Source organism: Mytilinidion resinicola, assembly GCF_010093595.1.
Source record: "Mytilinidion resinicola strain CBS 304.34 unplaced genomic scaffold BDZ99scaffold_11, whole genome shotgun sequence".
Taxonomy (NCBI): domain Eukaryota; kingdom Fungi; phylum Ascomycota; class Dothideomycetes; order Mytilinidiales; family Mytilinidiaceae; genus Mytilinidion; species Mytilinidion resinicola.
The window spans coordinates 1,442,182-1,467,286 of NW_022985447.1; the positions used below are offsets into that span (position 1 = coordinate 1,442,182).

Below are 25,105 nucleotides of genomic sequence, written 5' to 3' on the forward strand. Positions count from 1 at the left end.
ACCTCTCACACTCTACTGAGTACGCCAATGTATTCCTATCATGCGCCTATGATTCAGATGTGAACAAGGCTCTCGAGTTTCCTATGTACCCAGCCCCCAGAGGCACCAAGCTCATCATGCCAGGATCACGGCTTCCGCACCTAGATATCTCAGGCCGATTGTCATCAACGACCACTATTATCACTATTGGTGAAATACTAGAGACTAATTACGGAATTTCCCTTGGCGTACAACCCCACTTCCGCGATTTTGGACTCTGGTTCCACCAATACGTTGGCTACGTCGTCCTCGACCCCACATCTACCCTTGTAGATGCTTGGGCCGTGCAGGAGGATACCGGGCAATTACCATGGGGCGAAAGATCCAAGTATGAAATGGATCCGGAGCCTGGAGAAAAGACGCCGGACTTTGTGAGAATCGTGCTGGTCACGACCGCGGGATTCATTTGTGAAATGGAGGAGCGACGCGAGGAGAAAGGAGTACTAGCATGAATGACAGGGTGGAGATACGAGGGCAACTGTGTCAAGTATCCGCTCGAGAGTTAGACGGTGTGAGTGAACTGCTGAGAAAGCTCAATACCAGGAAAAGTTGACGGAGCATGAAACGGAGTGGCAAACCATCGGAGACATGATCTTGAAAAGAGTCAGAGAGTGGGCACGATTGATCTTTGAAGCGGAAGAAGGTTATTTCAACGACGTCGAACTCTCAGAGCTAGAGACTACCGTCGAGGGAGCATTCGAGCGCTGGAAGCAGTGGAGACGTGAAAAAGATGGCGAATCAACGGCAGTTATTGCTGAGGCGACTCCCGGCCTCAACGTGGAAAACAGAGGCCAATATCCTTCTTTGGGGCAAAAGTACCGCCTCTTCAATCACTTGAATCCCGCAGAAAGGAACATCGTCATCTCAAAGCTTTTCCGCAACTCACAAGGCCTCCTTGATTCAAGATTCTCCAGCTTCGCCATTCATTCAGGACTATTACTTTGGGGACAACCGCAAACAGTGGTTGGGGGTTCAACGGCCAAGAAGCTTACTCGAAGCACTGTTCCACAGCAGGACGCTAATGCCCAGGGTGGTACCATCATCCAAAAAGAGTACTCGTGCCGTTCCGCGGCCAGAAAAGGCACATGGAAAGTCCGACAAGTCTTCAATAACCGCGACAACAAGTTTGCTAGAGGGAGGGGAAGACCGAAAGAACACTTTAGCTAGGTGATGTATCACGAAGATATTGACCCACTAGAGACCGTTGTACGATGTAGCAGGCTGAATCCGTCGAAGGGATTCTATGAACTCACATTGACGAAATAAGCACTAGTATTGAGTTCTCATTCTCGTTTGCTGCAATCTCCGGAAGGTTTGCCCTGGTATACCGCATATGTCGTGCTGATAAGTCTCTAGGATCTCCTCTATGAGAATCGTTACGATTAGTCTATGCACTGCCGTCCCAATTCGAAGAAATCATGGAAAAAATTCATTCGCGCAGTCAACTTGAAGTTTAGTCCTAAAAAGGGTGTTGTTGATGATGACGATGATTACGACATCGACGAGCTTGAAGGGGATCTAGCGTCAGGGTATATGAAGCCATACACGCAGACAACTTCGATCCAGACTTCACAAGATGTTTCCTTCAAGGTAGTCCCTCGAGCAGAGAGCGAGTTTTCCTTTATAACGAGGAAAAGGTCAATGATGGAGAGCCAAAAAGGATGAGAAAAGAGCCGTTCGGTGCCTGGGTTTCGATGCTAGATACCGTGTACGAGTATGGTATGTCAAAGTAGTCTTCCTCGCCACCCGTATTCGGTCCGGGAACTCCGAGTTTTACTCAGTAACTCATTGTCTAGGCTGGCTCGTATTTTCCGATCGCACACATCCCGACTTTCCCGACGAACAAGAGCTGGTCGCCATTGTTTATGACGGCTTTGGCGACGGACTGGACGCCTCCGAATTTTCTGTTGAGGCCGACCCGATAGAGGCCGACCCGAGCTCCTGAACGACCAATGTAGCCTAGGGATACAAGCTGAGGCGACAAGCTTGCGCTTTAGCACTGCGTGCGGTGCCCCCATGGGGTCCGAAACCCTCACCGCGATGTCAAATTTCGTGCAGTACATGTTAGACTACCTTTTAACTGACTAGTTACGGACTGGCTGGGCTATTCCTTACAGCGTTGTGGACCGAGCAAGATGAACACAAGCAGTGATAAATATGTGGCAGACTCTATGCGTTGATTTTTACTGCTCAAGCAACCATCTCATTCCATCAACTCGATCGGCTTTCCACTGCGCCGACTGCTTCAAGCCCGGTATCATTGCCCAGAACATGTGCGGCAACCCTTTATACATATCCACCTTCGTAGGGATCTTATAGTCCTCACGCAGCACCCGCTCATAGATCACAGCATCATCGCGGTACGGATCAGCTCCACAAACCTGGAAATACGTAGGAGGCAGGTCCGCATGTCCGCTCAGATCATTGAAGGTAGCAAAGAGAGGCGAGTCACTATCCGCCTTGTGGCTTGCTAGCACCAACAGCATTAGTAACGTCTCACAAAACAAGGCAACTGCACTCACTTTCAAACATCTCCACCATCGTCCGTGGCAGCAACGGGCTATCACGGTTCTGCTCGCGGCTCAGGTACTCCTCCTTGTACTCCTCCGGGACTTTATCCGCGGGTATCAGCGCTGGCACGCTCAGATACTGCCCCGTCAATCGCGGCACCACGCCTTCGTTCCTCGCCAGGTGCGCAACAACGGATGCCATGTTCCCGCCCGCCGAGACGCCCGCTACCAAAAACCCAGCGGCAGGATCGGCACCAAGTTCCGAAGCATTCGTTGCGGCCTTATTCACGATCAGCCTACCAAATCTTCTCCTCCCACTACCAGCTAATGAGCTCAAAACGTACCCACTTAAACGCGTCCCACGCGTCTTTCACAGGCGTCGGAAACACCCACTCCGGTGCACGTCTATACTCGACATTCAGCACCACGGCGCCAAGCTGCAGCGCCCAGGCCCGACATGTAGGAGTTTCCGTCTCGAGCCCGCCGAGACAGAAGCCCCCACCGTGATACATTACTATGAGCGACCGGCCGCCTGCTGGGGCTACATCAGGGGAGTAAGAGCGGACCGTGATGTTATGGCCGTCTCTTGTGGGGACTTGGTGATCGCGCTCGGTGAGGCCGGTGGGTGGGGGACCGAGGGATGCGAGTATGGTAGGCCGGCGGGTAGTTTCGATGGTGCGCCAGAAGTCGATGGATGAATTGTTTGGGAGTTGCGGAGAGAAATTGAGGGCCTGGCGACGACGTGGATATGTTAATCGATGGATTTAATGGTTGACGAGGGAGTCGTGCTGAACCTACCTCTGCTGTTTCTGGGTCCGGATCTGCGAGGGCTAGGATAGCAGAACGCGTGAGAGGCATCTTGATGAATTGTAGTTCGGAGTTTGTATGGAACGCCCGAGGTAAGAGCTTGGGGAGACAGTATGTGTTAAGGTAGGAGTATACCCCTCTCTAGGATCTCGTTAAGATATCACAGATTCAGTCACGCTTTATGGTCGATGCAAAAGAAAAGAGAAATCAGCGACACTGTAGTATGAGCTAGGGTTAGATCTATGGAGGAAAAGCCGTATATCCGAGGGCTGACTCGTCCAGAATGACAGGCGAACCAATAGAACGGAACGGATTCTGAGGGTTCCTGGACGACTCGTCCACTCCGTCCTCTTACCGCTTTTCCTCTAAAACAGTGGACGACTCGTCCATTACGCGAGATCTCAAACGCTAGGATGTCTAAACGACCCAGACGAAGACTTATAAGCTTGGCCTGTTTTGATAGTCGTTTCTCATACACATCTATCGATCATCTCCGCACTCGTCTTCTCTTAGTTCTTCTACAAATATATATACCCTTCATATATCCCATCTCTAAGACAATATATCTTTACATTCTATCCATCTGAAGTCCTTGTCTCTACTCTACCTCAAATTGCCATCACAATGCCTTCCAAAACCCTCCCTCAATACCAAGGCCTCCCGCCCCACACCAATCGCTCCGGTTATACCGTCCCAGACATCACATACAAGTCCCCAGCCAACCGCCGCATGCGTGTCATAACCATTGGCGCCGGCTTTTCGGGTATTCTGCTCGCATACAAGTTCCAGAAATCACTTCAGAACGTCGAGCATGTGATCTATGAGAAGAACGGGGAAGTCGGCGGAGCATGGTTGGAGAATCGGTACCCAAACTGTGCTTGTGATGGTGCGTGAGCTCTTCATATGATAACTCGATTTGCACGCGCTGATGAATTTATAGTTCCCGCTCATTCCTATGTGTACAACTTCGCGTTGAACGTAGGTTGATCTCTCATGGCATGCCATTATAATTAGAATTAATGATGTTAATATTGAACAGCCTCACTGGCCCGAACTCTTCTCTAAAGCAGACCATATCTGGAAGTACCTCGACCGCGTCTGCCGCGTCTTCGGTCTCCGGAAATATATGCGATTCAACCATAAAGTAATCAAAGCGGTCTGGAACGAGGAGACCGGGAAGTGGAACGTCGATATCGAGAAGACGTACGCTGATGACTTCACCGAAGTCATCCATGATCAATGTGTAAGTCAGCCCCTCTGGGCCTCATCAACGAGAGGTGCTGATAGCGGTTCCAGGACGTCCTCCTCCAAGCCTCTGGCGTCCTCAACAACCCCATCACACCCCACATCGAAGGCATCGAGACTTTCAAAGGCAAGGTTATCCATACCGCTCTCTGGCCCGACGAATACGGCCCAGAGCAGTGGAAGGGCACCCGCGTCGCCATCATCGGCGCCGGCTCTTCAAGCGTGCAAGCTACGCCAGGCATGCAGCCCTTCGTGGACCACCTCGACATCTTTATCCGCTCGAACACCTGGCTCTCGAATCCGCGCTCCATCAGACCCATGAAGACCGTGTACGATGCCGAAGAGCAAGCCGCCCTGGAAAAAGACCTCGGTGCTCTCGTCGACAAAGCGAGAGAGAACGAATTCTTCGTCAACTTGAGATGGGCGAGCATGTTCAAAGATCGGCCAGAGAGCAAGGTCATGTACGAGAAGAGCGCGGAGGCTATGGAGCAGATCCTCGCCGAGCCACGGTTGATTGAGAATTTGGTGCCGGAGTTCGGCGTCGGGTGTCGGAGGACTTCGCCTGGGATCGCGTTTATGGAAGCGCTGAAACAGCCGAATGTTGATGTGCATTTCACCCCTGTGGTGAAGATCACGCCGGACGGGCCTGTGCGTGCGGATGGCACGACAACGAAGGTAGATGCGCTGATCTGCGCGACGGGGTTTGATACCAGTTTCCGCCCGCATTTTCCGATCATTGGGCAAGAGGGCGTTTCGTTGGCGGACAAGTTCACACCGCATCCGGATGGGTATTTAGGGGTGTCGGCGCCGGGGTTTCCGAATTATCTCATGTTTGTAAGTTCCCGTATGCCTTTTATACCCTGAAGGGGATCCGTGCTAACACTCTCACCTAAAGTTCGGCCCCTCTTGGCCCATCTTCGACGGCTCAGTAACAGAGAGTCTCAGCGCCGTCGGCGACCTCGCAATCAAGATGATCCAGAAGATCCAGGCCGAGAACATCCGCTCCATGGCGCCGCGCCAGGACGTCACAGATGCCTTCAATGAGCATACGCAGACCATGCTCGGCGGCACTGTGTGGGCCGATACGTGCAGCGGATGGTACCACGACAAGAACGGGCGCGTGACAGCGATTTGGCCGGGCTCTGCGCTCCACTTCCAGTCCGTGATCCGGGAGCCGCGGTGGGAGGACTTTGAAATTAAGCATATGAGTAAGCATAATATGTGGGAGTATCTAGGCCTTGGGTTTACGGAGAGGGAGAGAGATGAGAAGGCGGATAAGGCGCCGTATATGAAGAAGGAGTTCTTGGATGAGAAGTTTTATGATTATGCGGCGTTTCCGGATTATGAGGGACCGGCGCCGACGAGGGAGAGTGCTAAGGCTACGAGAGAACAGAGGTCGGAAGGTTCTTCGAATGGGCCTGTGAATGGTGGGGTGGAGAAGAAAGCCGTAAATGGGGGTTTTGCGGACGCTGAGGTTGACCATGTCGAGGTTGATGGTAAGGTTAGGCTTCAGGAAGGCCTCTCCGCTTGAAATCTCTCCTGTTGCAAGCGTAAGTATGATCTATAGGAGGGACGTGTACAAGAGAGTACCTCAGCTTCTGCCAACTTCTTACTGCGACTTATAGTCTTCATTCACTCGTTGCCAACATTCGCAAATCCCACAAGCTCCGGATACTTCCCCGCCCAGAACCTCTTCAGTTTCCAATTCTCATATTTCATGACATAAGTCTCGAACTCGTCACTCAGTTCCACAACCGACGGCGCCTTCGTCTTAGTAACCAGAGGTTTCGCCGCAGGCCACTCCACCGTGATAGCGCTGCACATATCAGTGCTAAATGCACGCTTGTCGTAGCTATACACGCCAGAGATCAGCACGTCACGTAGCTTTGGCCATGCCCAGAAGTCGCACGAAACGTCGTGTGGGAGTGTCTCTTGCAAATACGATGGTCGATACCAAACTGGGACATCTTCGTATGATTCGGAGTCTGGATGGACGCGCCACTATGTTTCCCAAGGCATCAGTGAGAATGAAAAGTCAAGCTATTGTACGCAGGAGTTCGCCACTTGTTCGGCAATAGAAACGTGAAGACTTACACGGAGTAATCGATACATGATAAAATACGTTGCCATCATATCCACGGCATTCGGCGGACTAGCAAGCGTGAAACTTGACCCGATTACATTGACAACGGCGTTTGAATCAATGTCCAGAAGTAGTAAGTTGGCCAATGTTGGGTTTCGAGGAATTCGTTGCGCGGATTTAAAGTCTTCGAGGAGTTTTAGGTGCGCGCGGGAGAGGATACCGAAGGTGGAGCAAGCGAAGAAGTCGGTCGTGTTACTACCGTGGGAGGTTCCGCAGAGGCATCCTGGTTGAGAGGAAGGAGAAGGAAGGGAGATTGGAGACAGAGGGTCGTTTGGATCAGAGTTTGTACACCTCTGGTCTGGCGACCATACGTGTATGGTAACGTGGCCGGTAGCATCCATGGGGTTTCCAGCAGAAATGGTGTCGTCAGCTTGGGGTGATAGGCCATGGAAATTGAAGTCTGAGATGAAAGCTGGCGCGCTAATTCTAGGAGAAGACTGGCTCTGGATTTTTGAGACGAGTTTTTCTGTGCTCGAAGTGACTCTGCTTACGGACTGCGTAACCGTCTCGTGGGTGCTCATCAAAGGCGACGAAGAGCTTTCGTTCATACATGCAACCTCCCAAGCAGTATCAGAGCCCGCATCCGATATTGAGCCATTGGAGAGATGAGATTCGCGGCTCTTCCGGCTGCGTAAATGGGAGCCTTTCAAACTCAAGCCAGCTCTTGAAGAGGGCAACGATCGGGTCACACAGCTCTGTATCGTTTCTAGCTTCCTGGACATATCCGTGAACTCTCCTTCAAGCCGAATAAGTATAATCTCCATTTTATCCATCCGCTCTTGATTTCTTTGACGGCTAATTTGCTGACTTTGCCTATCTAAAGCGCGCTTTCTTTCAAGCTGGGCTGCAGTCCGGACACGCTTCTTGGTGAGACCTCCAGTATTTCTTGAAGATGATGTACCGCCGGTCCTCGAGGGCTCGGACATTTCAGCTTAGAGTCGTTGATATTGGGTGGGAGTTACGGGTAAAGCACGAATGGAGATGAAGATTAGAGTGGTGGTATGTTAAGGGTGAAGTCGGTCAGATAAAGCTGTCGAGTCTGATGAAGTGCGGAGTAGATCGCGGGGAAGCATTTGCGGGGAGAATGTGTCTGTCTTTTTCTGGGGTAGTTCGAAATAAGAAGTCAGGGGTGTGTGGTATTTCCGGGATTCCGGGACAGATTCAATGATCTGCAGAGATTTAACATAATTGGCTCTAAGTATTAAAATAACTATAGCGCTTACTTAGAAACACTTACTAGAACTAATTGCGGCAATAAAAGCCACAAATTCGAACTCCACCATCCTCCCAGCCGCCCCACCTACCTTTACCCCCTTTTCCCAGTCGCAGTCCTAGTCGCAGTCCTAGTCGCAGTCCTACTTATCGTTACCCCTATCTTCTTCCTCTAAATTATACAGCGAAAGACGATTCCAGCCTATCTCTATCGATTATAAAGAAATACGGAGGGATAAACGAGGTAGACGGGGCAGAGGTTAACATTTATTCAGAGTTGAAAGACTGGAGTAGCCTGACCACGGCCTTGTGCCGGTTCACGGCCGCCCACGCTTCCGGCGTGCGACCATACCCGCTGTTCACTTCGACGTCCGCCTTTCCCTTAAGGAGCAAATTAACAACGGCCTTGTGCCCGTTCCTAGCCGCCCACGCCAGCGGCGTCTCATTGTTGTTGTCCTTTGAGTCGACGTCCGCCTTGTTCTTGAGAAGCAGCTTAACTATAGCCTTGTGCCCAAATGCGGCCGCCTTTAGCAGCGGCGTGTGACCACCCCCGTCCTTCAAGTCGACGTCCGCATTGCCCTCGAGGAGCAGCTTAACCACGGCCTCGTGCCCGTTCAGGGCCGCCAACGACAGCGATGTCTGACCGCAGTAGTCCATGGAGTCAACGTCCGCCTTACCCTTAAGGAGTAGCTTGACTACAGCGTCGTGCCCAGTCTCAGCCGCCAACAACAGCGTCGTCCGACCGCGGCGGTCCTTTAAATTGGCGTTTGCCCGACTCTTAAGGAGCAGCTTAACTACGGCCTCGTGCCTGTTCTCAGCTGCCAACGACAGCGGCGTCTGACAGTTGTAGTCCTCTAAGTTGACGTCTGCCTTACCCTTAAGGAGAAGCTTAACCACGGCCTCGTGCCCATTCTCAGCCGCCAACGACACCGGCGTCTGACCGTAGCAGTCCTTTGAGTGGACATCCGCCTTGCCTTCGAGGAGCAGCTTAACCACGGCCTCGTGGCCGTTCTCAGCCGCCAACGACAGCGGCGTCTGACCGTAGTTGCCCTCCTTTAATTCGACGTCCGCCTTGCCCTCGAGGAGTAGCTTTACCACGGCTTGGTGTCCAAAACATGAACCTACCATCAGAATATTTGTGAACTGGGGGTTATCGATCCCAGGGTGAGCTATCTTCCAGTACATAGGGTACTAAGTGTTGAACCACTTGGATCGAGTGTTGCAGATTTTGAGAACCAATTGCAACATTTGCTTAGTTGTACAATCTTGCGTTTTTCGGAAATGAGCAACCCAAAAACCCGCGGCATAATCCAAGTAGCCGTATTCAACTGCTGCAGATGCGTAATCCGTCGCTACATCAAACTCACTGAACGAAAGATAGGTAACGCATATTGCGGCCATAAGAGTCTCCGATTCCGTTGGAATAAGAGAATGTTTCCATCGGCCAGTAGCTACGTCACTCTTCGCGAGAAGGAATTCCTTCGCGGTCTGATGGATCAAATAGACCCTCTGATCTACCACAGTCACGAAGAGTCCGCAGAGATTCCTCACCGATACTTCAAACCTCGCCTCGTCGTCAAGGTCGAGGTCGTCGTAGGATCGATGGTGGGGTTCGATAGCTAGTGCGATGTTCATTTCTTCCAAGGTGAGGGGCCTTTTAGCTGCAACGATGATATGCAGCAATTTCTTTGCTTGTAGTCGTTCATCCTCCTCGATTCTTGAGAGGATCGCCTCATATACTTGATCAACCGTGGACGGAAGGGTACTGATAATGGCCTTCAGTTTTCGACCGGTAGGAAGAATTGTTTTCCGAACGATATCTAGAATGAGCGTCAACCAAAGGTACGTTCGGTTGACCATTCCTAAAAGTTCTCTTTCGAGATTCAAAGTTTCTGAATCATTGAGCTTCAGTTCAGATCCGAGCTTTGATACTCTCCATTTAATCACATCGTCGATCTCACGGCTAATCGCATGGGATTCTCGCTCGCCTCTTAATCGAATCGTGGGGAATTTGGAAACAAGCTCGGTGAAACGCCGTTCGATGTCAAGATAAGGACGACTGGTGACAAGCATTTTGAGTTTAGATGGGTTTTTCCCGGAGCTTGCATGTTGGTAGAATGTATCAAGGGCCTCGATAATCTGGTAGCGCCCTGCTTCTGCGCATTCGTCGAGGAAGTCCAGAACACAAAAGACTTCCCCAGCCCTCGGATCAGCCACCGCTTTCGTCAGTATGCTCCAGAGTGTATGGAATGATTGGGTAAGTTTATCTCCATTGGCGGCGTAATCTGACATGGCATGTTTAAGAAGTGTCGGTTTCTGTGAAAAGAGCTGGTGTAATAGTGCCGAAAGCGCTGTGGCTACATTTTTCTGTACGTCATTGTCATCTTTGAAGAAAAAGTAGCAAGTGGTGCGATTGTCCGTGCTTCTGAAGTCTTCGTCGATAAAAGACTTAGACAGAACTGATTTTCCGCATCCAGGATCCGCAGATAACCAAAGGAGACTTGAAGAGCTACTGTTTTTCCAGTTCCGGAAGTTTTCATGTTGTAGAACCCATTGACAGGTTCCTTCAAGCCGATGAGGATTCCTGTCCTTGAACTGTTCGTAGTTGAAAGCTGAAGTACGCAAGGCTTGCATACATGCGCGTTCCTTATCATTCCATTTCACTTCGCAGATTAGCCAGCGAATTTGAATTTGATGCGGTGAAACTACCTTGTGAATCGAGTGAACGTTTGTCAAGCTCATCTTGGAGCCGACGGAATGCATGCTTCTTTCCTTCGCCAAAGATGAGCGGCAAATAGACGTCGAAAATACCTAGTAGGCAATAGACTTGATCCTCTTCAATTGTCGTCTCGCGTTTTGCAGCCCACATTCTTCGCTCGTCATTGCTGAATTGAGACAGATTTCCTTGAAGTGCCTCAATTGCAATCCCAGTGATCTCATGAATTTGCTGTTCTAACGATTCCTTATTGCCAAGCCGCTTGCCATCTCGGGAGAAGAACTCGACTGATCGCGGAGCAAGAAGTTCTTGAAGTGTCCAGCCTCGTGTGAACCACTTGCTTTGCTTGAAAGCCCGTTCCCACAAAGAATCGGAGGACCGGGAGTGTTTGCCCGTTGAGACGCCTGAGAGGTAGACGTAACAGTTTGCCGCATTCTTGTACCAGCGAAACATTGAATTGATAGCCGTTTGGAGCTCCGTGCTGTTTGATTTATCGATGCAACAGCTATCCACCCAGAAGTATCGCAGGCCGTCTCTTTCAGCTTGTTCGCTACAGAATTGGATCTTTCTATAGCCATTTTTGGTGCTTCCAAGGTCATTAACGATATCATGGAATGTAACTTCCTGGTCATCTGCCTCCCATACATGGGAAAGAATGGCATAACTAGGAGGGTTGTTGTCTCTGAAGCTGGTCAGGCTGAGGCTGCCGTTGCTTTTGGAACTAAGAAGCCGCATTTTTAGTGGCAGAATCTGAGCTGAGTGTAAACTTGTATATTGAGTTTGTTAAAATGATCTTGAGCAAAAGGCAACGTCGTTTGTCTTGCAGCAGAAATGTTGTAACTTCATCCGGTGCGTTGGCATCAGGCAACCTTGCGAGGACCGGTGAGAAGCAGAGTGTGGCGCAGCAAGCATACCTACTCTGACTAAGGAAGAACCGCGCCACGAAGGCTGCAGAAGGAAGACCGCGATGCTAATATAATTGTGAGGTAGGAGTGACCTTAATAAAGGCGCCACTAAATGGACATACCTCTTCCGTTAAGCCTGTAGAATATCATTATTTGGACATACCACGTGACTTCCCAAGGTTCTGATTGGCTTGGAGGAGCATTCCGGTCCTCCGCCTTGTGTCTTACTATGTAAGTTCTTTAGAGTGCCCAAATCGTACTTCTAGCAGCCCCATTTTTAGCGAAACTGGCCTACAAGCACAGACTTGAAATCCTAATACACCACCCCTTCAGTGTACCTGTTAAACCTATCCTCATTATTCACTGCCTAGGTAATTCGCGCACGCTTCTATGGCCGGCCTATACACCTTATGGACTTGGCTCGGCACACAGGTTAAGGGGGAGGGACATTCATTGAACTAGATACCTTTTAAGCCATCCAATCTCGTAAACCGTTTTTACCATGCAAAACTTATCGTAAGTACAGCAGTTATCACTACAAACCCCAGCCCTATCATCTTCCCAACTGCTTCGCCCGTCTTCGCCGGCCCATTCTTCCCAGTTGCAGTCGCAATCGCACTCGCAGTCGCAGTCAAAGTTCCAGTCAAAGTCCCAGTCGTACCCCCACTCACCGTCACCCCTAACTTCTCCAGCCCCTCACTCACCGTCACAGGCGCAAAACCCCCCAAAACCCCCCCATCAACCGTCCCATTCGCCCTCCACGTAAAGCTCCTCGTATCATGCGTCCCGTACCACGACGCCCCGGTGAAATTACACCGCGCCTCCGTCGTGCCAAGCATCTGACACGCCGTCACATCCTCCATGCCGCTATTGCCGTAAGAAGTCGTGTACTCGTACATCGACGGCCCCTGCGTGATGGTCTGCGGGCCGCCAGTCGTGGAGTAGTATGTCCAGCGCGCGGTCTCGCCGGCATAGACGGGCGTCACGTGCTGGATAAGCGTAGACGTGACGATGAAGGTGGTGGCGGTGGCATTGGCGGCGAGGACGGAGCCGCCCCAGTTGATTGTGATGGTGTAGACGTTGTTACCGGAGCCGCGGTCGTCGAGGGCGAAGATGGGGATTGTGGTGGCTTGGGCGAGGGTGAGGGGGGTGAGAAGAAAGAGGAGGGGTGCCAATATGGGTAAGATCATGATTTAGGGTGATACTATTCGTAACATTGAGCAGTAAAGGTCCGGGAGGGGTTGAACGGCAGGAACACTGAATATGTAGATTTTATGGACTTCTCGTTTACCTTCACCGGAAAACTAGGATGCCTGTTGGAATCTCTCAGTCCTTGGCGGATCTTCTACATGGGTATTTTATTGTTTCCGTTCTATATTTGGTCAGAAAATTAAATAAAGTTAGATACAAAGCAGGGGGATTTATTGCACCGCGCATTCATACCTTCAATGGCTCACAAACCTCTCCGAGCCCTAAATTTCGAAATAAAGACTCCAGTGGTTTTTGCACCCCGGATTCCACCCAGCGTTACACTTCGGACACCTACTCCCCTCCTCGCATTTCCCATCACCGGCCATATACTCCTCAATGCTCAACACGCTCTTACAACCCCCACAAAACACCGCTTCCTCGTCCCGTTCTTCTTTTGTCCAGACCTTGGTATTGTGTTTTGCGAGGGCAGCGTGGCACGAGATGCACGCGTAGAATTCATTGCAGCACTTCATCTTAATGGCGATGATGTCGAGGGCGGAGAACCAGTGGGAGCATTGGGTGAGAGGCGTGATGGAGACGCCGTGGACGATGGGAGAGGACATTGTGGTGGAGATGGGATGACGCCGTTCAAGACGGGATGATTGAAGGGTGAGAATGAGCTATACCCGATTGGGATGTAGTATCATCTCGTCAGTGCATATTCCGAGGTCACTCACTGCCGTTGTCGTTTTATATGCTTAATCTCGTCACCTTCTGAGGACTAGGATATTGACTGTATCATCACATTTATCACGCTAAACCATAGTTATTTCGAATCTTCAACCGACTCTACTAGTGATAATCTAGAGCTACACAACCCATTCATCTCATTCATCGTCATTATTGAGTCGACAAGATTCTCACCATCATCACTCTGTATGAACAAGAGCGCTCCAACTCCATGGTTCGTTGCTGAGCGGGTGTTGACTCTCCGCCGGACTAATGCTTGCGCCTTTGCCTCGGTTTGATCCACCCAGCCAAAAGGCTTCCCCGACGACTCCATGCGACCACTCCTTCACTTGTTTTGATCCGCCCACTCAGAATTCCAACATCTGCGAGGAGGAAAACTGAGTCACTTCAGCCGCGGTGGTATCATAGACGAAGAAAATGTGAAAACTCAACAAAAGGGTGACTTGATAGTAAGTCATACGATATTCCCCCGCACCCGCTTCTCTATTAATGTCTAAACCCGGGCATCGATTGCCTCAACACATATCGAAACAAATTACGGCCCATCTTTGAAAGGATCTAGACGTTAAAGATTACATACATAGCCTTGCATAAGTAAAATACGAACGAGTACATCCCTGTAAAACCTCCCGCGAGTCAGTTTGAGCTTATGTGCAATCTCCCTAACTACCTACCTACTTAGCTATCCCACCTATACCTACTTACACCCCTCTCCTAAACACTTCCTTCCCTCGCCATGGCTTCCTTCTCCCCCATCACCTTCATCAAAGGCGCCGCCGATGCTGCTGTCGTACAATTCTGCTCATCAAGCCGGCAGTAATCTACCACGGCGCACTCAGCAAAGCACTGAGCGAATCCACCGGACTGCCGTTGCCGAATTTCGGAGAGGAGGCGAGGAGCGCGCAGCATGTTGTTGCGATTATGGTGGGTTAATTTGTGATTTCTGCTTTGGAGGTTTGATCTTGTCCGTACTGTACATGTTGGTGCGACGGGCAAGACTGATCTGACACAAATCTAACATGATCACAGGCCGTGGCGATTGGACTTGCCCACGTTCGGGGGTCTTTCGATCGTGCTTCGCTGCCGCCGTTTAGTAAGTCTCCACATCGAGTCTTCTATACCTGTTTGAGAAGCCTTGATCCGCACTATTCTTTCTTTCCCTTTCGCAAAAATGCAGAGTTCCTTTCATCTGACAACTGCAGTCCTTTTTAACGCTCTTTGGTCCACCTTTGCCCTGTCGACCGTGGTTTTCACACCGCATAGAGCGACTAGCGCATTATTGATGACTAGGATCAATCATTTCGTGTTTTCGATTGGTATGTGGTGGCGGACCGGATTTTCTGTGCGTGAGATTCTTGAATTCGGCGGAGTAGCAGAGGAGAGGAGAGTGGATTGACGCTTCCACGGGAGTGACGGAAAAGATGTATCTCAAGTGAAACGTAGTAAAAGCTTCCGTAGTCAGTACAGCTGTTATAGAACCTTCATAAACTTGCAACAAGCTTGTGGGACGTCCGCTTGGTCATCGCGCCCCAGGAAATATCGTGAGTGAAAGTTTTGGTCGTGATGCTCAGTTGAATTTGTATACCTAGCACCCGCAAAAGAGAAACCCAGTGTATCCCACGCCTCAGACCTCCGAGGAGGATATCCACACTGCACATGAAACTCCGCCTTTCATCTTTTCATATTGAGTCATCCACTCGCTTTTCCGTGTCGCAGCAAGCAGAACACCGTTTGAACCTTCCACTACGAGTTCCTTTGTTGGCGGTGGGCGTTTACCGGTGCTAGAAAGCCGTTAGCCACTGTTATCCAAGCCATATCTTGGGGATCGATGAAGTGGAGCGTTTGCGTGGTGGTTGTTGTTGAGGTCGAAGGTTTATTGCTGATGATTCCTGGTATGCAGAGTAGTGGTTTGAGTATCCGTACCTTGACGAAGCCAATGTCCGCGCTCTTCTCGCGGAAGCACTGACGGCAGATGTTGAGACCGTACTTTCGGATCAGACCGGCAGGGTGGGTGCAGACGCGGCTGTATATCTATTAGCCAGTGTTCCCTTCATTCCAATCCTGCCATATTCCATTTCCGTTCTCCCATCCCACTTCCACATTTCCGCCTTCATTATCCCAATCATCTCTTCCCATCACAAACAGAGAGAGTCAAACGCACCATGAGCGCGAGCCCTTGCCATACGTGCGCGGGCGCGAGTACCAGACGTTCTCGTGAGACATGATTGCGGTGTGTTGTTGAGTGGGCGGCTGGCAGACACCCAAACACGTTAGTCTCTGAACATCTGGAGGATTTACAACATGGGGTATACGTACATCGGAATCGCTGCTCGGCCGGCTGGAGTGATGTCGTGAGGGCTTGTTGTCGGTATCGTCGTCGAGAAGTTCGCGGGCCAAATTCGAGATTGAGGCGTTGTGGAAGTTTAGCGAAGACAGGCTTGGCGGCGACGCTTAGACCATTATCACGTGCACGCCTTCAACCTCACTCGAGGATCAGTAACAACACCAAAACATCAAGACACTAGACCAAGCCATCATCCAATCCCCGCAAATCAAAATTTCACACCAATATGGTACGCCAATCTCTCCTCAAAGGCACAGAAATGTAGCTGACTAACGATTCACAGTCCCGCGACTCTTCCCGCACCCCCCTCCACCTCCCCCACCCCCGCGTCGCCGACCTCTTCGAAGACTTCACTCGCTCCCACCTCACCCCCGAAGAGATATATGTCCCGCCGCAGCACCAGCCCCCAAATCCCGAAGACGAAGACGACGTGGTGCCGGACCAGCATGCAGCGTTTGGGATCCAGCGCGCGACCATGAAGCAGAAGGAGCCTGCGTGGCGGGACTTGGGGCTTGAGGAGCTGTTGCGAAAGGGACCGAGAGAGGGCGTCAGTGGAAGCAAGGGGAAAGAGGGAGCAGGGACGGCGGTAGGGTTGGAGTTGAGATTGAAGGCGGGTGTCCTAGGAAGGAGTGGGAGGGGGGAGGGGAGTGGGTTGCCGCGATGAGGGTGCAGAGGGGACGGTATAACTCGAGGAATTATGGTGATGGGCTACTATGAGGAAACTGCGAAGGCGCCGCTACCATTGGACTGGACTCTAGTTTGACAGCCAGACGGGATCAACAGGATTGAAATCCTTTCCAAAGAGCTGGTCGTGGGAGGGTGACATACCACAAGAGCTGTATGAGACATACTACAGTAGTCAAGGCAATTAGCATGGTGGCATATTTGGTCATGCACGACAGGACAGGAGCTGGGGCCGGTATACTGCGTAATTGCAGATGCTCGAACGCTGATATCCAAGCTGTCGATATCCATACTATTCATCAAGCTACTTCTACACAAAGGAAGTCATGTAGCCGAGTACACTTATAAGCATTACCTATTAATTTCTCAAGTCCAGCTTGCGAGAGTTACGTTGTTTGTCACAGTTTGCGCCTGCATTAAAGTAACTTTCAACATCCTATTGCAACCCAATCTTCAGAGATTTGACCTTAGAACTGTCGATTTATTGCCTTGAGAGTATGTATCATACGCTCCTACAATTTCTACCTTTTTTCTCCCTCGCTCCCTAAACGTTCTGATAGGCCCTCGCAGTATAGCACCAATCGCAAGCCTTCCTCTTCTACCCCTCACCGGTCACCGCACATCTGACTCAGACTACCAAATCGTCGACATGCATGCAGCTGCAGCCTCTGGAACTTTGGTTCGAGAAAACTGAAAATCCGGAGGTGTAGCGCGGGGATCCTAATGGCTGTAAGGCTGCGCTACAATGAAGAACAGGAATCTGGCCATTCGGGCGATGTATAGGTGCATGGAAGAGCATCGAACTTAATGCCAGATAACGGATGTCTATTTATACTCTCTACCATCTGTTCCATAGTTTAAGCTTCGCAATTGTCATTTCCCAATCGCTCAATTACTTAATCTAGAATGTGTGCGAAGAAGACCAACATCGCGGTTGACGTTGATGCTGCAAAAGCAGTTATCCAGCCAATTAAAAAGAAGAAGAAGAAGAAGAAGGCCCTGACATCGCCCGATGTAACCACACAAAAGTTAAAGTCGAAGCCCACTGCTGTTGTTTCAGATGTAAAGCCTCAAATGGAGAGGCCTCTTACGAAACCCAAAGCCAAAGTCGCCCCTGTGGGAGACGGTACTGGACAAGCAAAGAAACCAGCAACTGGAACTTCGATGCCTAAAACGACGGCTAGAAAGAATTCTAGCGTTGCAGAAGGTCGTTTTTCTCCATTGACTGTGTAGACGGGAGCTGATATTACCGGGCGCAGTCGCAAAAAGCCTTGAGAGACTCCTACATACTCAGGTTTCCCCTTCTGCTGTTGATTCAGACGGCACACAGTCCCGCGCCCTTAAGGCTGTCAACGCGAATCTGCTAGTCGAGCAGCCAATCCGCAGGAAGGTCCTTCGGCGTTTCTACGAGCCGATACTCATCCTCCATGCTCTGGATCCCTGTAGAGGAGGGAGGATCAAGGACTACCCTAAGGCGGACCCTACTGGTGTAGACACCACGCAATTGCGAAGATCGCTCATCAAATACCTTGCCTACATTTGCGACTATGAGAAGGGCGGATCGACATGCACTGCCATTGCTTTACAGCAGTGCTCGAACAAAGTCGAGTACTGGATTGCAGCAAATGACTCGGTCAAGCCAAAGACAGTTCAATTCCTTAAGGATACTCTGGCAGATCTCGCTCGGATGACCATTGACACGAGACAAAGCACTAAAGAGAAGCTACTAAACAGTATCATCGCATTTTGTAAGACAAGAATCAAAGAATATCTGAAGTTTGTCCAGCATGCTCTTCCCTCTTGTATCCGCCAGCTTAGCAAAGAATGTCAAGGTAAGTCTCCCGTTTCATTTGAAGGCTTCATTCGATAGATCTGCTAATCAAAACGAGACAAAGACGGTGCAAATGAGGTAGACCCGCGTACCCTAGTCCTCCTCCAAACTCTCCAAGACCTCCAGTCAACCACGCTCTCAAACAACCATCTCCAAATCGCCAGCAAATGCCACCTCCTTAGATCCACCCCCTTCTTCCACCAAATCTCCACCCGCATCTCCTCGTCAAACCCCACCTGCCCCTTCAAAATCCTGCGCCACAACACCGGCCGCCTCGGCGAACATCCCCACGCCGCCAGCCTCCTAACCCACGCCTCCCTCCACCTCCCCCACCTCCTCCGCTCCTACTCCCTCCACCCCTACGCCTCCCACCCCGCCGCCAAGATCCCCCTCCTGGAAAAACAAACCACCCTTGCCAGCCTCGCCGCCCGCTTCTCCTCGAAACCCCTCGTCTCCACCCCCCTCCTCCACCACCTCACCCACCACGACCGCTGGAGCAACCTCTCCGCCCGCCTGCGCGATGATTGCACCACGAGCACCCGCATCCACGCAGAACTGTACCTCGTCCAGCTCTTCCACAAGCGCAAGCTCCCATTTGTCGACGACGATAAGTTCGTGGGCTGCAGCAAGCCTGCGTGTTATCTGTGCTATGAGTATATTGCTGCTCTGGATGCGGGGTTTGCGCTGCCGGCGAGCCATAACAAGGTGTATTTAAAGTGGGCGCCGCCGAGTTTAGGGGTTGGGGGTGTGAAAGGCAAGGAGAGGGAGGAGAAGGAGATGGAGGGGTGCTTGAATCGCATGACGGCGCGGGTGAGGAGGCATGTGCAGGAACAGGTTGAGGGGAGGATGGAGAGGCGGTGGGGGCACCCGGATTCGACGACGGGAGTGTCGACGGCGGTGTTGAGGGTGGAGGAGGATCAGGGGGAAGAGATGGGAGGGTCCTTTTATGTCTCTAATGAGGAGTTTGATGAGGGGAGTGATGAGGGGATTTGAGCGCTTTTGGTGTGCTTTGAAGCATTCTTGAGATAATCTCAGTACGTTCTTATAAATATAGAGTGTGGAATAGCATCGTTTTGGATTTTGAGTGAGAGATCAAAGGGTCCATGACGTTGAGCATGTGTTCATAGGAAATCGTGCGAAGAGTATCCCACCAGACATCTCCGTCTCGTGTGTACACCTGTCCATTACTGCTTGGGTGGATTAAGTCGTGGTCCATTTGGCCATATCTAAATGATTGGTAGATAGAACAGAACAAAGACGCGCACAGAGAGAGGACTTGGTAAAGCAGGGACGGGAGGTATGTGTTCTGAGAAGACGATGTGTTTAACAGTCTTTGACTCCTAGGACTCCGAGGTAATAGTCAAAAGAGTTTGTTGTAAAAGTAGAGTGCCACCTTTCCATGTCTCGCTGTGGCAACTAAGCTCTCGGGACGCCCAACAGAAAGTTTTCATCAAGCCTAGCAATTATTGGAAGTGAACTAGCTAAAGCCGAGCTACTCAATGGATATCCAATTCAATCTTGTATCCTTGACACCATAGTCTCCATATCAGACTCCAATTGCCAACCATGCCATCCAATCCATCGTCCCCTCCCACTTCTCCAATCACCGCCTAACAAACCTTGACCCATCATTCTTCGCACTCTGAGCCCAATCGAGTTGATTCCGATAGTCCCTATAAAGCCGGTTGACCTCCCCCTTCTTCTCCATCTTATCGACAATCTTGAGCGCAGCCTTGCGCCGCTTCCTCACGCTCATTTTATCGCGATTGGTGAGCTGTTCCGGAGTGCAGTAGCCGCTGCTTTCGAGATAGCTGACAACCCATGCGTTGAGATGGTAGCGCCAGTGGTGGAGGATGTGTGCCATTTCGGCGTTCTGCTTGCATGTGCTTCCAAGGCTAAACCATCGCTCCCGGTCCGGCAGCTCATTCCCGTCGGCATCGTATTCCTTGCCATCACCCTCCTCTTCTTCGTCGTCATCTTCGTCGTCAGAGTCATCATCTGATTGAGCTAGCTCTTCCAGCGACTCCTTATGATACGGTTTGCCAGTAAGTTGGATGCTCCAAGTAGCTGGGTGATTGCGGCGATTACAAGCTTGGCAATCCGCGTCCATCGCATCCGCAGACATTTGCAAGAGGTTCATCTCCGGTCTAGCTTTGATGGACCTCGTGAACTCGGGCCTCCATACTGAGGACACGAACTTGGATCCAGCCAGGCCCTTGACTTCGTCGTCGAGCTTTTGGAACGTGAGACGATAGACGTCGTCGGTCATTTCGAAAGCAGGGTTGATCTTCTTCTGCACCATCCACTCGATAGCGTATTTGAATAGGTCCTTTGCCTTGGCGCGACTGAGGCTGCTGAATTCTAATGGAAGTTGGGCATCTGGCGCTCCTAATGTGTCGTCACCGTCATCGTCCTCGTCGACGACGAATCCGTCATCTTCATCATCCTCGTGGAACATATCTAGCACATCCGCTCGATATTCAGGTTGGGCGTCATCGAGGTCGTCGAAGCCACCGTCGTCCTCTTCGTCTGCTTCTTCCTCGGAGGAGGTATCCTCAATTGTACGGACGGGTGGCTTCTTACGATTGGGAGTGACTGTGGTTTCGACCTTCTCGCCAGCCCGCTTTCGCTTCAACTCTTCGAGGGCGATTTGCCGTGCATTTATCTTCGGCGTGGCCCGTTTTTCTCGCGCCTTGTTTGACAGCTTTCGACCGGATCCCAGGAACTCTAGATCGTCGTCCAAATCGTCCTTTTCCTGTTTGCTGAAGCTCTGGTCAGGAGTTTTGGGTTTGTATCTCCGTTGTGTCATGACAATGGAATCGTCTTCCTCTTCGTCATCTTCTTCTTCTGTGGGGGTTGGGGATTCTTCCTGCCGCGGACGTCGGAGTCGCCTTCGCAGACTTGGAACAATGTCGTCCTTATCTTCATCCTCAGAGTCCGAAGCTCTTGACTTCCTGCTTCGCTTGCGAGGGGAGACCACCGGCTCATCGTCTTCCAGCTCTACAACATCGTCAGGCACTTCGAAAGAGTCGGATCGCCTACGAGCTCGAGTAGCTGCCGCTTGCCGTGGCTTCTTGAGTGGAGACGAGTCTGGCATCTCTTCGCTGTCGGATTCAGTTTCTGCAACGGGCTGATCCTTCACTGAACTCTTTTCCTCTGCGCCGTCTGAGCCTTCACCATCCGAGCCCTCATCGCTGGAGATAACCATCGGTTTCTGGTGCTTATTACTCCGTTGCGATCTCCTAGCAGCGGGTTGCGCCTCCCTAACTTTCTCCGCCTTCTGCTTCTTATCACTCCTCCGCGATCTTCCAGCAGCCGGTGGAGGCTCCCTTCCTTTCGGCGGGTGAACATTCGAGACCTTCCGAACAGAACGTGTCACCTTCGTCGGAAGCTCCTCTTTATCTGACCCGCTCGAACTAGTAGCCACATCCACCACTTTTCGGTCAGGGCTTCCAAACATATTAGGCGCCATCGGTCGTGAAGGCGAGGAACCCATTCCCCCTCTGCTCTGTCGCTGTGAAGCCTTGCTTCCGTTGTTGCCAAAATCCAGTTGCCGGCGAAGTAACTCCGATGTCGTATTGCCGTGACCGTGAATTTTGGCTTGAGACGATTTATCGGGTGTAGGTAGAGCTCTGAAGCTATCTGTCGAACCGTTAGATAAGAAGACACCGTGCTAAGATAATAAATTTGAACGCGTAGTGAAATCGTACCAGTGATATCATCAACCTCTCCCCCCTTCACCTCCACCTTCCGCCGCTTCACCGGGCTAGGCGACCTGTCATACGACACCGCAGCCGCGCGACCACGAACTTGCGGCGAGAGATGCGCCGCGGCAGGTGATGAGGAATCGATGGGTGTGAAGTTGAGGCGCGTCTGGCGCGCCGCTCGTTTGCGCTTTGATGCGCCGCCGCCGGTGGATTTCATGGTGAGCGAGTGTGGATGACACGACGCGAGGTGTGCGAGATAAGATGATACAGGAAGGGATATCGATGGGATCCAAAAGAGTCCAGGGGCAGTGGGAGTCGGGATACAATGATGGTGATGTAATAATGGAGGCTGCAGCGGGGCGACCAGAGTTTTCGCGATGGGACGATGTTCGCGAAAGCACGTGAGCCTGCCTGGTAGGCACCAGTTTCCATTACATCGGTACAAACAAATCGCTGGATAATATGGCCTGGAGTGGCCTGAGGAACACTTTCATTGACTAAGAAAATTGAAAATGTCTTCCTTTCTCAAAGGAGACTATTCCCCTAGCTCGTCCATTCAACGGCGTGATAGCTTCACTATTTTACAGCTCTACAATAAATCCCAGCACGCCCCAAAAGCGGAATGCCATCCTCAATAACGCGAGTCCGATTCAGGTGGTTCATCCCTTTAGATTGTGATTTTTTGAAGGCTCATTAGGCTGGGGGTATTGCAGTCTTCCCCAGCCCCCGTGGGTCCCGTGCATTACGACTACGCCTCGCAGAATTTCTCCAGCTATCCCTAAGTATTCGTGCTAATCCGATGAACCACCGGCACCGAGCTCGGCGGCAACGATCCATGCTCCGTAATAACAATGCTGATATACTCCGCTGCAACCATCTATTAGCTTACTATCCCCAAGCGCAACTCCAGAATCCCAATAGAAACAGCTTTAGGCTTACCTGGCGTCACATCGTACAATATGTTCAATATCTGCAGATTCGGCTCATCCCGCCACCACTTCATCACCTCCTCATTCTTGTCTGCACTGCTAGATTTGTCTTTTGGAAGTAGATCGACGAGTGCGCTGCGTTCGTTCTCGGAGAGCAATTCTTCTGGCGACGCGAGTTCGTTCTTCACGATGCTGTCCAGTGCGACTTGGTCGGTGAATTTGACGCTTTCGCAGAGAACAGTGACGGGGATGTCGCGTTCGTGGGCGAGCATGGCGATGGCGGCGGTGCTGGGGGTGGTTAGTTGGAACTGGGTTTAGAGGAGGTGGGGAGTTTACCCGACTCTGGAGTATAGACGGCTTTGTGGAAAGTTAGCGGAGCGGTGTGGGGGAGATGGGGAGGACGTACCCGTTACTCATCATTGCGTGGGCGCCGAGGAATATCCTCGTAACGCTTTTCATGGCGTGTGCGGCGCTGCTAATCAAGCTGTAGCTGACTTTGAGGCCGTGGTGTGCTAGGTTCCTGGCTGTGGAACGGATGAGGTTAGGAATAGCTTCTTAATGATGAAAAGGAGCTAGAAAAGTCAGATTTACCTAGTGCCTTGCCCTCGTATAATGGCTTCGAATCTACGACAATTACTCGAAACGGAATACCAGCGTTGTGGGCCTTTAGTAGCGTGGTCTGCACAATAGTGCTCGACGCGTATGTGAGAACCACATCTCCAGGTGTGATCTTCGTCATGGCCTCGCTTGATATTAGCTCATCCGCAGCCGTAATGCGCTCCCTGATAAAACTATCGATCGAGTCTATTAGATGTTCTTTCGCGTCTGCTTCGGAGACAGCTGGATCAATCTTCACAATCAGGTCTTTCAAATGGCGGATAGCGTTTCCCATGCTGATACTGATCGGGCGACATGCCTGAAGGTAGGTGATTTGAGGAGAAAGATGATGAGCTGTGAGATGCCGGGCCAGCGCTTGGCCTTTGGGAGTTGTGTACGACTCAATGACTTTTTTGAAAGCTAGTAGCATCGAAACGCACCTAGCAGTACTCCCACAAATCACATAGCTCGAGTACTGCAGCCCGAGGGCCAGGATCGCGGGGTGCACTTCCTTGGCCGCGCCAGCTATCGAGTGCTGTTTTGGTTGACCATACAAGTGGCCAAATAACCCGACTTGCTTTACTACTTCCTCCTTCTCTTTTGGTGGCGGAAGAGTCACAGACTGTCTTCGCCGCATTGGGAGGGGCGTTCCTGGTTGTCCAGCCTCTTTTGGGCCTTGCTTCGGTTCCTTTGAAGTTTGTTTTCCGTCCTTCTTTTGCTGCTTGGGCTCCTGTTGTACCGGTTTCGAGTCTTGTGGTGCGCCTGATATTCCCACCGTTGCGGCCTTTTGCTGGGCTCTTTTTGCTGCTTTCTCTGCCTTTGCTCGTTTCTTCAGTTCTGCTCCAGAGAGTGCGGGCTTTTCGGGTGCTCCTTTCTCGGCTGTCGGTGGAGCATTTGGTGGAGGCGCTGGGTCCGATGTAGCAGGCGTTGGTGCCGCCGGAGTCTCCCCGGTATCTGCGGGTTCGGCGCTCATCGTGGGAAGTATGTGATGTGGGTTCGGAGACAATGAGTCAATTGCGACAGGAAAGGCGGGGGCTTTGTTTGCGCGGTCGTACTACCGGCTAGGGTGTAGTGTGGGTAGAGGTCTCCGTGCAGTATGCGGTCGATTAGATGTTTCTAGCATTGGCGTTGTGGTTGGTGAGAGGCAGTTGAGGGACTTCAGATGATAGTGGTTGAAGTCGAGTGGTGACGGGAGGAATTTTGCTGAGTCATGTTCGAGAAAAAGACGCCAAGGCCTACCCCAGATTCCGGGGAGGCACGAGTCATGCCGCTAGCGTGAGCCGCAGCCAAACCTCATCCCACCAGGCACCACCCACGTCATACATCACCAACAACTTTCTTCGCCTCACTACTTGACCAAACTTACGTCGTTGACTACCATTCCATAGCTTGAAGCCTCCTCGAGTCAATCTCGTAAACATGGCGAATAAAGGGACCCCCCTCAACGACCTTCCCCTGGATATTCTTCTTCTGGTCTTTCCTTACCTCGATGCCA

The 25,105-nt window shown here is 51.3% G+C and overlaps 16 protein-coding genes across 16 annotated transcripts; 7 read left to right on the top strand and 9 right to left on the bottom strand.

Moving 5' to 3' along the window:
- The first annotated feature begins 536 nt into the window (after window positions 1-536).
- Window positions 537-1,442, top strand: BDZ99DRAFT_46883 (uncharacterized protein). Its single transcript, XM_033721355.1, has one exon. It carries the CDS (start codon window positions 628-630, stop codon window positions 1,204-1,206), a length of 579 nt encoding a protein of 192 aa, XP_033576150.1. The 5' UTR covers window positions 537-627; the 3' UTR covers window positions 1,207-1,442.
- Window positions 1,443-1,700: 258 nt separating this feature from the next.
- BDZ99DRAFT_521630 (uncharacterized protein) lies at window positions 1,701-1,984 on the top strand (the record flags this gene model as incomplete). The annotated part of the gene is made up of 2 exons (XM_033725646.1): window positions 1,701-1,758; window positions 1,836-1,984. The coding sequence occupies 2 exons, from the start codon at window positions 1,701-1,703 to the stop codon at window positions 1,982-1,984; spliced, it is 207 nt and encodes a 68-aa protein (XP_033576151.1).
- Window positions 1,985-2,222: 238 nt separating this feature from the next.
- BDZ99DRAFT_571982 (uncharacterized protein) lies at window positions 2,223-3,715 on the bottom strand (the record flags this gene model as incomplete). Its single annotated transcript, XM_033728154.1, has 4 exons — window positions 3,348-3,715; window positions 2,894-3,280; window positions 2,562-2,829; window positions 2,223-2,509 (listed from the first exon to the last, which is right to left on the bottom strand). The coding sequence occupies exons 1-4, from the start codon at window positions 3,405-3,407 to the stop codon at window positions 2,223-2,225; spliced, it is 1,002 nt and encodes a 333-aa protein (XP_033576152.1). The 5' UTR covers window positions 3,408-3,715.
- A 265-nt stretch (window positions 3,716-3,980) lies between these two features.
- On the top strand, window positions 3,981-6,183 carry BDZ99DRAFT_533851 (flavin-binding monooxygenase; the record flags this gene model as incomplete). The annotated part of the gene is made up of 5 exons (XM_033726521.1): window positions 3,981-4,242; window positions 4,297-4,334; window positions 4,396-4,599; window positions 4,653-5,435; window positions 5,497-6,183. 5 exons carry the CDS (start codon window positions 3,981-3,983, stop codon window positions 6,130-6,132), a joined length of 1,923 nt encoding a protein of 640 aa, XP_033576153.1. The 3' UTR covers window positions 6,133-6,183.
- A 50-nt stretch (window positions 6,184-6,233) lies between these two features.
- Window positions 6,234-7,670, bottom strand: BDZ99DRAFT_445185 (uncharacterized protein; the record flags this gene model as incomplete). Its single annotated transcript, XM_033717915.1, has 3 exons — window positions 6,234-6,602; window positions 6,696-7,144; window positions 7,436-7,670. The coding sequence occupies 3 exons, from the start codon at window positions 7,668-7,670 to the stop codon at window positions 6,234-6,236; spliced, it is 1,053 nt and encodes a 350-aa protein (XP_033576154.1).
- A 1,093-nt stretch (window positions 7,671-8,763) lies between these two features.
- BDZ99DRAFT_389467 (ankyrin) lies at window positions 8,764-9,084 on the bottom strand (the record flags this gene model as incomplete). Its single annotated transcript, XM_033715640.1, has 1 exon — window positions 8,764-9,084. A coding segment is annotated over one exon (321 nt), but the record flags the coding sequence as incomplete, so codon positions are not given.
- On the bottom strand, window positions 8,973-10,779 carry BDZ99DRAFT_46958 (uncharacterized protein). Its single transcript, XM_033721532.1, has 3 exons — window positions 10,666-10,779; window positions 10,593-10,619; window positions 8,973-10,540 (listed from the first exon to the last, which is right to left on the bottom strand). Coding segments are annotated over exons 2-3 (1,395 nt in total). The 5' UTR covers window positions 10,595-10,619; window positions 10,666-10,779; the 3' UTR covers window positions 8,973-9,147.
- Window positions 10,607-11,486, bottom strand: BDZ99DRAFT_533869 (HET-domain-containing protein; the record flags this gene model as incomplete). Its single annotated transcript, XM_033726522.1, has 1 exon — window positions 10,607-11,486. Exon 1 carries the CDS (start codon window positions 11,405-11,407, stop codon window positions 10,607-10,609), a length of 801 nt encoding a protein of 266 aa, XP_033576157.1. The 5' UTR covers window positions 11,408-11,486.
- Window positions 11,487-11,688: 202 nt separating this feature from the next.
- On the top strand, window positions 11,689-12,949 carry BDZ99DRAFT_47101 (uncharacterized protein). The gene is made up of 3 exons (XM_033721703.1): window positions 11,689-11,808; window positions 11,949-12,093; window positions 12,290-12,949. Exons 2-3 carry the CDS (start codon window positions 12,080-12,082, stop codon window positions 12,759-12,761), a joined length of 486 nt encoding a protein of 161 aa, XP_033576158.1. The 5' UTR covers window positions 11,689-11,808; window positions 11,949-12,079; the 3' UTR covers window positions 12,762-12,949.
- On the bottom strand, window positions 12,873-13,492 carry BDZ99DRAFT_46967 (uncharacterized protein). The gene is made up of 2 exons (XM_033721551.1): window positions 13,021-13,492; window positions 12,873-12,949 (listed from the first exon to the last, which is right to left on the bottom strand). The coding sequence occupies exon 1, from the start codon at window positions 13,389-13,391 to the stop codon at window positions 13,050-13,052; it is 342 nt and encodes a 113-aa protein (XP_033576159.1). The 5' UTR covers window positions 13,392-13,492; the 3' UTR covers window positions 12,873-12,949; window positions 13,021-13,049.
- Window positions 13,493-15,078: 1,586 nt separating this feature from the next.
- On the bottom strand, window positions 15,079-15,875 carry BDZ99DRAFT_463988 (ribosomal protein S14). The gene is made up of 4 exons (XM_033720198.1): window positions 15,835-15,875; window positions 15,680-15,768; window positions 15,442-15,541; window positions 15,079-15,299 (listed from the first exon to the last, which is right to left on the bottom strand). Exons 2-4 carry the CDS (start codon window positions 15,739-15,741, stop codon window positions 15,291-15,293), a joined length of 171 nt encoding a protein of 56 aa, XP_033576160.1. The 5' UTR covers window positions 15,742-15,768; window positions 15,835-15,875; the 3' UTR covers window positions 15,079-15,290.
- A 139-nt stretch (window positions 15,876-16,014) lies between these two features.
- BDZ99DRAFT_418833 (Apc13p-domain-containing protein) lies at window positions 16,015-16,932 on the top strand. The gene is made up of 2 exons (XM_033716868.1): window positions 16,015-16,091; window positions 16,146-16,932. Exons 1-2 carry the CDS (start codon window positions 16,089-16,091, stop codon window positions 16,524-16,526), a joined length of 384 nt encoding a protein of 127 aa, XP_033576161.1. The 5' UTR covers window positions 16,015-16,088; the 3' UTR covers window positions 16,527-16,932.
- Window positions 16,933-17,933: 1,001 nt separating this feature from the next.
- BDZ99DRAFT_350290 (uncharacterized protein) lies at window positions 17,934-18,236 on the top strand (the record flags this gene model as incomplete). The annotated part of the gene is made up of 1 exon (XM_033714500.1): window positions 17,934-18,236. A coding segment is annotated over one exon (303 nt), but the record flags the coding sequence as incomplete, so codon positions are not given.
- Window positions 18,237-18,896: 660 nt separating this feature from the next.
- On the top strand, window positions 18,897-19,370 carry BDZ99DRAFT_389169 (uncharacterized protein; the record flags this gene model as incomplete). The annotated part of the gene is made up of 1 exon (XM_033715615.1): window positions 18,897-19,370. A coding segment is annotated over one exon (474 nt), but the record flags the coding sequence as incomplete, so codon positions are not given.
- Window positions 19,371-19,696: 326 nt separating this feature from the next.
- On the bottom strand, window positions 19,697-22,258 carry BDZ99DRAFT_418837 (uncharacterized protein). The gene is made up of 2 exons (XM_033716869.1): window positions 22,088-22,258; window positions 19,697-22,019 (listed from the first exon to the last, which is right to left on the bottom strand). Exon 2 carries the CDS (start codon window positions 21,871-21,873, stop codon window positions 19,981-19,983), a length of 1,893 nt encoding a protein of 630 aa, XP_033576164.1. The 5' UTR covers window positions 21,874-22,019; window positions 22,088-22,258; the 3' UTR covers window positions 19,697-19,980.
- Window positions 22,259-22,536: 278 nt separating this feature from the next.
- BDZ99DRAFT_463990 (IF-2B-domain-containing protein) lies at window positions 22,537-24,721 on the bottom strand. The gene is made up of 5 exons (XM_033720199.1): window positions 23,605-24,721; window positions 23,420-23,537; window positions 23,350-23,370; window positions 23,024-23,301; window positions 22,537-22,951 (listed from the first exon to the last, which is right to left on the bottom strand). Exons 1-5 carry the CDS (start codon window positions 24,581-24,583, stop codon window positions 22,863-22,865), a joined length of 1,485 nt encoding a protein of 494 aa, XP_033576165.1. The 5' UTR covers window positions 24,584-24,721; the 3' UTR covers window positions 22,537-22,862.
- Between the last annotated feature and the right edge of the window lie 384 nt (window positions 24,722-25,105).

What these genes read in the sequence shown, in the direction of transcription:
- BDZ99DRAFT_46883 (XM_033721355.1), top strand. Translation starts at nt 628, where the DNA reads ATGATCTTGAAAAGAGTCAGAGAGTGGGCACGATTGATCTTTGAAGCG.
- BDZ99DRAFT_46967 (XM_033721551.1), bottom strand. Translation starts at nt 13,391, where the DNA reads ATGTCCTCTCCCATCGTCCACGGCGTCTCCATCACGCCTCTCACCCAA.
- BDZ99DRAFT_463988 (XM_033720198.1), bottom strand. Translation starts at nt 15,741, where the DNA reads ATGTCTCACGAGAACGTCTGGTACTCGCGCCCGCGCACGTATGGCAAG. An exon ending in GGCAAGGGCTCGCGCTCATG is followed by an intron (nt 15,542 to 15,679) that starts GTGCGTTTGACT and finishes ATAGATATACAG; the next exon opens with CCGCGTCTGCACCCACCCTG.
- BDZ99DRAFT_418837 (XM_033716869.1), bottom strand. Translation starts at nt 21,873, where the DNA reads ATGGGTTCCTCGCCTTCACGACCGATGGCGCCTAATATGTTTGGAAGC.
- BDZ99DRAFT_463990 (XM_033720199.1), bottom strand. Translation starts at nt 24,583, where the DNA reads ATGAGCGCCGAACCCGCAGATACCGGGGAGACTCCGGCGGCACCAACG. An exon ending in CACGCAATGATGAGTAACGG is followed by an intron (nt 23,371 to 23,419) that starts GTACGTCCTCCC and finishes CTTTCCACAAAG; the next exon opens with CCGTCTATACTCCAGAGTCG. An exon ending in ATTGTACGATGTGACGCCAG is followed by an intron (nt 22,952 to 23,023) that starts GTAAGCCTAAAG and finishes AGATGGTTGCAG; the next exon opens with CGGAGTATATCAGCATTGTT.